This window comes from Ochotona curzoniae, unplaced genomic scaffold, assembly GCF_017591425.1.
Source record: "Ochotona curzoniae isolate NIBS_2020 unplaced genomic scaffold, NIBS_Ocur_1.0 patch331, whole genome shotgun sequence".
Taxonomy (NCBI): domain Eukaryota; kingdom Metazoa; phylum Chordata; class Mammalia; order Lagomorpha; family Ochotonidae; genus Ochotona; species Ochotona curzoniae.
In genome coordinates, this window is record NW_024466897.1 from 33,975 (window position 1) to 43,234 (window position 9,260).

The following is a 9,260-nucleotide window of genomic DNA, read 5'->3' on the forward strand; positions in this document are numbered from 1 at the left end:
GCATCATTCAACACAGTCAGGGACAACTTCCTCTGGAAGGGCTTACCTGAGGAAGAACTGTTTCAACAGAACAGGACAGGAAAGGAATCGGGGAGAGCGGCTAACACAAGTTAGCCGGAAAGGGAAGAGCCACGTTCCTGAAGGACCAAAAAGAGAAACGGAAGCGGCACTGCTACCTCCCTAAGACCGACATGGAGTGTCGCCCGCACACGGGTTGGAGGTTCACCTGACGGGCAGGTACTCAGTGGCGGTGAAGGTGCTGCTCGGGACACCCACATCCCACAGCTCAGTTCCTGGGGTTACTTCCCGCTCTGCTTCCAATGCCAGCTCCCTGCTAAACTACCCTAGAAGGCAGCAGGTAACGCCTGCAGCACTTTGGCCCCTGACAGCCAAATGGGAGACTCACGTGCCATCCAGGCTCCTGAATTCAGCCTGCCTAAGCCCCTGTTGCTGTGGGCATCTAGGGAGCAAACCAGGGGATGCAAGATCTTTACATGTCAAGGTGTATGTAGGTCTGTCTGTCTCTGTCTGCCTTTTTCTGTCTCTGATTCTTTCTCTCTGCCTTTCAAATAAAACGAATGAACATCAAAAATGTTCAGGACTATTTATTTAAAGGCCAAGCTACAGAGAGAAGGGGAGATGGAGACGGAGAAAGCTTCCACCTTCACCCAACAAGTGGCCGCCATAGCCAGGGCGGAGCCAGACCAAAGCCTGGACGCAGTGGCCCGGCTGTCTTTCCCAGGACACTAGCAGGGAGCTGGTCTGGAGGTGGAGCAGCCTGGATTTGAACTCGCGTACATACAGGATGTTTTGCATCACAGGCAGCAGCTTTATCCACTTACACAAATTATATAGTTTTTTTAATTAAAGGAGATTCATACAAGGCAAAAACATCAATGCAGGCACAATGAGAATGAGCCAATCTAAAGTTCCACAGACAACCTAAAGCATAACTAAGGTAAATCCTGGTGGGTATGCGGTGGCTGGCTTCTGAAGCCATGGTCCTCAGAGATGAGCAAGGGTGGGCGTGTGAGGAGGAAAAGAGAATGAACTTGACACTGGGTGGTCACAGGACCTTGAAGAGAAGTGTGAAAAGAAAGGGACACAGAATGTGGTAACCAAAATGTAGGAACAGGAACCTTCTCCAAACATTCGCTGGCCGTCTTGCAGAAGGGCCCCTGCACCTGCGGGTCTTCAACAAGACACTGCCACACACTACCTACCGGTACCAACTGAGCACAGGACCTGGGCAGTCCAGTTTAGCTGAATAAGCACACGGCTAAAAGAAGTGATGTCACAGGAAGGCGAGAACAGGACAGGAGCGAAGGCTTTGGATGAGTGGCATCCAACTCTGATGTGCTCAGCACTCTGTCTACTGGGAACAGAAGGCTCTGCCCGTACCTCCGAATACTTTCCTCTGTAGCTGCTCAAGCTTCGTTCCATCCTTCGTAAGCGCTGAATCAACTGTTCTTTGTTGAGACTGTCCGAACCGCCAAGGGCGTCCTCGGCCTCACTCTCCATGTCAGAGGGCGGGTCAAAGGCAGCAGGGGAGCTGTCCAGCTCAAGCCGATTCAAGGACTCCCTGGACGAGGTTCGCACCAAAGACTCTTTGGAAGAAGACCGGAACAGAGATTCCTTGATTGGACTTCGAAACAGAGACTCCATGGAAGGCACCCGGAGCTGGAGCTTCTGTGCAAAAGACTGCGTGTCACCTGACTGCAACCAAAACCAAAAGGAGCATGAGGGTTCAAGTGCACACACGTCATCTCCACCACCCCCAGCCACACTAGGAGATCCACGCTACATACACGGCATTGTATGTAACACACTGCTTTCTGAAACAGTGCGGGAGTAGGCATCAGAGGCCGGGGGTGCGGCTCCCAGCTCTGGCAGCCAGTAGCATGACCTTGACTAAGTCGCTCTGGCCCTGATCTCATGGGAGTGTTGAGAGGGTGTCACCTGAACGATGCTCTCCTTGAAGGCAGTGGCCATTTGGATGCACCATGTTTGCTGCCAGTGCATACCAAGTATGTAAAACACAGGTGTGCACCTTGGCAGGCTCCCACAATGGGGTCGACTGTCTCAAAGACCCCAGGAGTGAGATGCTCAGGGGAGACAGAGTCACAAGCACGCAAAGATTGTGAAGAAACAAAAAGATGCTCTTCAGCGTAGACTTCTAAAAATCAAACACACACTTATAGAGGTTTAAAGATATTTCTAAGCGACATTAATGATAGTATGGGTTAACCATCCTAACCCGTTAATAGCTGTTGAGAGTAAAGATTGGCCAAAATGGTCTACAGCCTTCACACACCAACAAATTCATTACGGTTCCATACAACAGTAAATCCCAGATAGAATACAAATGTCCAATCACTACAAGACACCTTAGACACTCACGGAAAGAACCTCAAGACACAGTAGACAATGGCAAACAATCTGGATATAAAAGAATGTGTATACTGTGAATTCATTTTGACTTAAAACGTATTATCTTTTTTTTAAAGATTTATTTCTTTTTATTACAAAGTCAGATATACAGAGAGGAGGAGAGACAGACAGGAAGATCTTCCCTCTGTTGATTCACTCCCCAAGCGGCCACAACAGCTGGAGCTGTGCGGATCTGCAGCCATGCGCCCAGAGACTCCTCCAGGTCTCCCACATGGGTGCAGGGTCCCAAGGCTTTGGGCTGCCCTCAACTGCTTTTCCAGACCACAAACAGGCAGCTGGATGGAAAATGGAGCTGCCGGAATTAGAACCGGCACCCATATGGGATCCCAGCATGTGCAAGGCAAGGACTTGAGCAGCTAGGTTATCACACTGGGCCCCAAAGCACATTATTTTTCAATGTATGTATATGCTTGTACAAAGCCTTCGGAAGCAAAACATGAAGGATAAACACCAAAGTTAATGCAGGTACTCCTGAGTAGGATTGGGATTATTTTTCTTCTCATTTGTATATTCATTTATATATAAGGGGGACCCTGGCACTGTGCTGACAGACCACACTCAAACACATAGAGACCTGGATTAAGGTTCTGGCTGCACTCAGGCTCAGCCCAGTTCCACCCACTGTGTGCATCGGAAACTACACCAGCACATAGGGGTGCTCTCTCGCTCTAGCCAACAAATTAATTTTCAGAAAGAAATTGTATTTCTTTTAAAATCTTCCTTCCAGATGATATGACTCAACATGTTTCTAGCATGGCTGTCACTATGATTTCTTGAAACTGTAAAGTCAGGGCCCTGTGTGATAGCTCAGTGGCTACATCCTTGCCTTGCATGTGCCAGAATGGCATGTGGGCGCTGGTTCATGTCCCAGCAGCTCCTTCCCACCCAGCTCCCTGCTTGTGCCCTGGGAAAACTGTAGGCCCCGGTCTCCCAAGGGTTAACACCACAGCTTAACTTCTTTCTCAAGGTGTAACAGAATGGGCAATCTTGGCCTGATGCACTCAGCCCCCGGCTTCTCTGGCAAGTTCCCTCCTTCCTGCTTCCCCTTGTTGCATGTCCTTGGGGGAGCTTAGGTGTGGCTTAGCAATCTCCTTCCTTCCTGCTTCCCCTTGTTGCATGTCCTTGGGGGAGCTTAGGTGTGGCTTAACCATTGGGAGGATCCTGGGAGGGGCCAAGCAGACTATAAAAGATGCAGCTTGACTTCAAATAAACGGCATTCTCCTCACAGGAATGACCCACTGTGTCTGTGTGTTGTCTGTTGTCTGTCTCATAACCCTAGTCCCTCCGCTCGACTCGGAATACGTGGTGCACGACTCGGGATACGTGGCGACGCGGGCGTTGCCAACAGAAAACAGTAGAGGACGGCCCAAAGCCTTGGGACCCTGCACCTGCGTGGGAGACCCATACGAAGCAAGCTCCTGGCTCCTGACTCCTGGCTCTGGATTAGCTCTGCCCCCCAACCACTGTAGCCACGTGGGGAGTGAACCAGCAGATGGAAGAGTTTTCTCTCTCTCCTTTTCTCTGTAAATCTGCATTTCCAATAAAACTAAATAAATATTCTTTAAAAAACCTATAAGGTCAGATTTCATTTTTGTTAATGCATTTACTTTATTTCCCTTAAATTTTAAAACGAGAAATAAGTGGATATTAAATCCAGATTAAACTTTTTCCAGGAAACAAGAAGCACAGTTACATTGGCAATACATATTATTTCACATGTCTGAACACTACAGTTTCAATGGAGATTCAAATACTTATACAAATACAGATTGACCAATATCCTGAATTGCATTTAAAAAAAATTAGGAACAGACCTGATGAATGGTTGGCTCACTTCCATTAACACTGTCAGAAGAGCTCCTGGCGTAGGCAGACGCATTCTAAGGAAACAAAAGAAATAAGGAAGAGGAATAGAACACCAGCCTGCAACAAAAGCAAAATCCAAGTATCAAGACTCACTGGACACATTTATCTATTAAACAAAATTAGTAATTGTTCATTTATTAATATTTTCATGCAAGGCAAGACTAGTATGGTGAGTATTTTAGAAAACTCAATTTACTATATTTATAACTAAATAGCAGAGATTAGTAACAAAAATTATTTCAAGCTAATCACACAGCCCATCTCTAATTTTTCTCTCCCATACAAAATCCAATACCAGACACTCATTAGCAAAATTTAAGTAAAAAACCTATCTTGAAAAAGAAGTAATCTCAATTATTCCCTAAAATAACAAATTTATTTGGTTAACCAATAAGGAATATCTTGATAATAAGTAATGAAACCAGGCCCAGTGCAGTAGCCTAGCTGCTCAAGTCCTCACCTTGAACATTCTGGGATCCCATATGGGTGCCGGTTCTAATCCCGACAGCTCCATTCCCATCCAGCTGCCTGTTTGTGGCCTGGGAAAGCAGTCAAGAACGACCCAAAGCCTTGGGACCCTGCACCCATATGGGAGACCAGAAAGAAGCTCCTGGCTTCAGATGGGCAAAACTCCAGCCATTGTAGTCACTTGGAGACTACAATCAGCAGATGGAGGATCTTCCTGTCTGCCTCTCCTCCTCTCTGTATATCTGACTTTGCAATAAAAATAAATAAATATTTTTTAAAATAATAATAAGTAATGAAACTGCCACATTCATTTGAGGACAGCAATCTAAATGAAACTGTTGGGACAGTATCAGAAAAGCTTCTAACGTAAAACTTCTCCCATGTGTGAAAGCTATTTGCTTTCCTCAGTTGATAAGGCAAATACCCAAGATAAGCACCATCCTACTGGTTAGAATGTTCATGGTTCGTGGTAAGGAATGAAATTCCTTAAGATTCAAAATTCTACACTACAATCATGATGTATAGAACTAATCATCAAGCTATGGTGAGAGCTTTAGAAACAGCTCATGATAAAATACCTCTGTGTTTTACAGGCATGGCGACAAAGACAGCTCTGGCCGCCTTGCTCGGCAGCTTGGCAGCCTCCCTGGCACGCGTCTCCCCACTCTGATCTGGCCTGACTCTTCCATAGCCACACAGATGGCACAGAGCTCTACAAAGCGCATCTCCGGTTCCTGAACTCTGATGTATTTGACACAAACTACTGCGCTATGATATACATAAGATGTCTACATGATGCTAGTCTATCATTTAAATACTAACCGAAGCACTAGGGAACGGGACAGGATTTGTAAAATCTGCTTCAAACACCAAGGGCGTGGGCTGCCCGCGTGGGGAGGGCTCTGGCGGTAAAATCAGAAAGGAGAGCGCGTGGCAGGTGCGCAGGGCCGGGAGCCAACTGCTGCCCGGAGATCACGATAAGGGGACAGGGGCAAGTTTTGCTCTACTGTCACTCCTGTTTCCACTTTTGTAATGTATTTCAATTTTTTCTTAATAATAAAAAAAAACACCTTCTTTTCAAGAGAAGCATGAGTTGAATTGTATCAGTCTAAGACTTTCCTTAAAGTCACACGGGAAAGAAGGCTTGAGAGAACACAGGGAGAAACTTTTCCCATTTTGTTCTCTGCCATTTGAAGAATTTTCAGTGGGTCACAAGGAATATCACCCGTACCTGTGCAGTGTCACAACATAATCCTAAACGCTATACAATCCAAAATATATTCTACAGGGCTCAACAATTCTCCCAGCCAGTCAGTATACGAACACGTAAATTATGGACAAAGAACATGAAGGACTTCCTAACACATGTGAATAAGCAGGAAGAATGGCAAGAGGGAGAGTCTACACTCTGTCTAAAGTAAATGACACAAAACATGATGGTGATCTCCACAAGCCAGTCCACCATCATCGGAAACATATAGCCCAACATTCGAAAATGTCCCCTCTCTGCATATGTATTTCAACTTGTACTACTATGCGATACAAATCAAATCAGGTGGGCGACCTTTAATATGCCAAGCGCCACTGGGATACTTACAACCTTATCTGCAGGTTATACAAAATTATCAACTTAAAAATTAGTGCATGGGCCCGGCGCAATGGTGGCACAGTGGTTAAGGTCCTCACCTTGCACGCCCGGAATCCCATATGGGCGCATTCTAATCTCGGCAGCCCCACTTTCCCATCCAGCTCCCTGCCTGTGGCCTGGGAAAGCAGTCGAGGACGGCCCAAAGCCTTGGGACCCTGCACCCACGCGGGAGACCCAGAAGAGGCTCCTGGCTTCGGATTGGCATAGCATCGGCCATTGCGCTCACTTGGGGAGTGAATCATTGCACAGAAGATCTTCCTCTCCTCTCTGTCTCTCCTCTCTGTATATCCGCCTTTCCAATAAAAATAAAATAAATCTTTAAAAAAAAAATTAGTTCACTGTAGGTATATTAAGCTTGCCCGTGGTCGCACTAGCAGAGCCAGACTCGACGACTTCCTGAGCCTTCCAGGCCCTCGTGCTGAATGTCCCCCAACCCTGATTTAAGAAAAGGCAGGACAGCTAAGGAGAGTCCTGGCTTAGTTTGCCCTCTAAATCGAAACCAGGCATTTCGAGAAGCAAAGTGAGATTTTGTCATGGCCTGTAATGTGGTCTCAACCTGCGGCCTGGCAAATGCCCGTTGCACTGTTCCACCTGCAGGGAGCTGTCTGTGGCTTGCCTGGAGTGAAGCCATCACATCCTTGTGCCTGTCGCTTTTTCACGCCTCTGCACCACCAGGGCACGCTCACACACGGGTCTCCACTTTAAACTAGGATCTTGCAGAGCACAAAGTCCTACATCTGCATGCCAGTCCCCAGGACCTAACGCTTCACCTGTGAGTGCACAAGAAATCCTCTCTAGTCCCTTCTTTCTCAAGGCCTTCCTCCAGACAGAAGTCTGAAGAACCAACTCAACACACACCAACACTCAAGTCACCAATGTTTTCTGCTGGAGGAAATTCTTCAATTGCGGGAAATCCTTTGGAAGCATTTAAATAGTACACATGACAGTGTATTTCACTTAAAAACACAAATTTCTTGCCAGGTTTGTTCTCAATTACATTTTTTTTCCATCTTTCAATTATTTTATTGACTGCAAAGCACTAAGGAATGACAACACAGGTTTTAGAATTTGGGGTAAAGAGATGCCTAAAAAAAAAAAAAAAAAAAAACACAGGGCCCGGCACAGTAGCTTCATAGCTTCATGGCTAAAGTCCTCACCTTGCACATGCTGGGATCCCATAGGTGCTCTAATCCTAGTGGTCCTGCTTCCCATTCAGCTCCCTGCTTGTGGCCTGGGAAAGCAGTCTAGGACAACCCAAAGCCTTGAGACCCTGCACCAGCTTGAGAGATCTGGAAGAAGCTCCTGGCTCCTGGCTTAGGATCGGCTAAGCTCCAGCCACTATGGCCACTTGGGGGGTGAAGCAGTGGACAGAAGATCTTCCTCTCTGTCTCTCCTCCTTTCTGTAAATCTGACTTTCCAATAAAAAATTTTAAAATAATCTTTTAAAAAAACAGAATTGAGACTGGGCAGAGGAGGGCGTGAGTCCCGGGCCTCCTGCACCCACTTGGCAGACCCGGATGTAATCTGTCTCACCCTGAGAAGTTTCCTTCCTAAAGTTAGATTTAGAATGTAATGTAAGGTTGCTTGTGGCCATTTGCATACCGAGTTTTATCCGGCTACGCGGGTTTGGTACAGAAACGTTTTCTCATTTTTCAGAAGATCTAAATCCCGCTTCAGTCAGTACCCAATCTAACACTAAAAGCCATTTTCAGTGGGTGAATTGCTCTAAAGTTTAACCTGCCAAAGCATGGACTTCTCAGATACTTTAATGAAATTATACACAAGATTCAAAATCATGTGAATTCAGTCAGCGGAGAAACAATGGTAGCTGTTTCCTTTCAGAAATTCAATGGACACAAAACTGATGCAACAGACACAAAACACGATGCAGTTATTTTCGATTGTAAACTCCATCTATTTAATGTGCTTTAATTACAAATGTGTGTAACAACAAATTCCCCCTCAAAATGTGAGTCAGACTTCAAAATATCCTCCCTCGGGAGAAAACAGGTTAGCCCAAGAGAAGGTGGCCCCTAGCGATTTAGTAGGTGTTATTTCATCACTGTTAAAAAGCTACCAGGAAGCACAACAGCCATCAGAGTCCAGCAATTCACCCTCTGATTTCTTAGAAAAGTGTTATTAGCAAACACACACTGCAGGTGCTTCACGAGAAGGTGAGTGACGGGCGGCAGGTGTTGCATCCCGCCAAAGGGGATGCAGAAAGCGGCGGGAGGACTCACCACACGGCCACTCTGGGGTTTAGGCTCTTTGGAGGAATCCAAAGCAAAGATAGTGTATTCAGAGAGAAAAGCAGGCTCTGCTATCATCCCGGCTAGTAGCTGTCTCATTCAGGGCAATCCAAAACAAAACACAAGACGAAAAACAAATCATCATGGCACGTTGCAAAGTGTTCTCGTCGCACAGCACGCCTAACACCGGAAGGGCCCTCACTCGCCCACCCCCTCCCTGCCCCCAGCAGCAACAGCAAGCTGCCGGGGTGGGGGGGGTGGTGGGGGGAGATCAGAAATGCAGTTGAGTTAAACACGCAACATGAATAAATTCTCGAGCTATTCCACACGGTGTCGTTTCTATGGCTAACGGGGCATAACAGACATCTCACACTTTCAAGGAAGCAAGATCTTCTACGTGTTCTTACCAAGATAATATAATGGTAACAATGATGCCAACAGAGTGGGGGAACTCGGGGAGGTGATGGACAGTCCATAGCTTTGATGGTGGTGATGGTTTGAGCCTGCAGAAAGCCCCTGGCCTGGCTTTGGCCTGGCCCATGCCCAGTCTTGGCAGCCACTTGGGGAGTGAACCAGCA

General features: G+C 46.6%; 1 protein-coding gene across 1 annotated transcript; it reads right to left on the reverse strand.

The window, feature by feature from the left end:
* Positions 1-1,215: 1,215 nt before the first annotated feature.
* Positions 1,216-8,863, reverse strand: LOC121167109 (golgin subfamily A member 4-like). Its single transcript, XM_040996485.1, has 3 exons — positions 8,674-8,863; positions 4,266-4,331; positions 1,216-1,716 (listed from the first exon to the last, which is right to left on the reverse strand). Exons 1-3 carry the CDS (start codon positions 8,779-8,781, stop codon positions 1,216-1,218), a joined length of 675 nt encoding a protein of 224 aa, XP_040852419.1. The 5' UTR covers positions 8,782-8,863.
* Between the last annotated feature and the right edge of the window lie 397 nt (positions 8,864-9,260).

Excerpts from the sequence above, each read along its gene's own strand:
- LOC121167109 (XM_040996485.1), bottom strand. The coding sequence starts at position 8,781 with ATGAGACAGCTACTAGCCGGGATGATAGCAGAGCCTGCTTTTCTCTCT. Across the intron at positions 4,332-8,673 it reads AACCCCAGAGTGGCCGTGTG|AATGCGTCTGCCTACGCCAG; the intron begins GTGAGTCCTCCC and ends TTGTTTCCTTAG. Across the intron at positions 1,717-4,265 it reads GTGAGCCAACCATTCATCAG|TCAGGTGACACGCAGTCTTT; the intron begins GTCTGTTCCTAA and ends TTTTGGTTGCAG.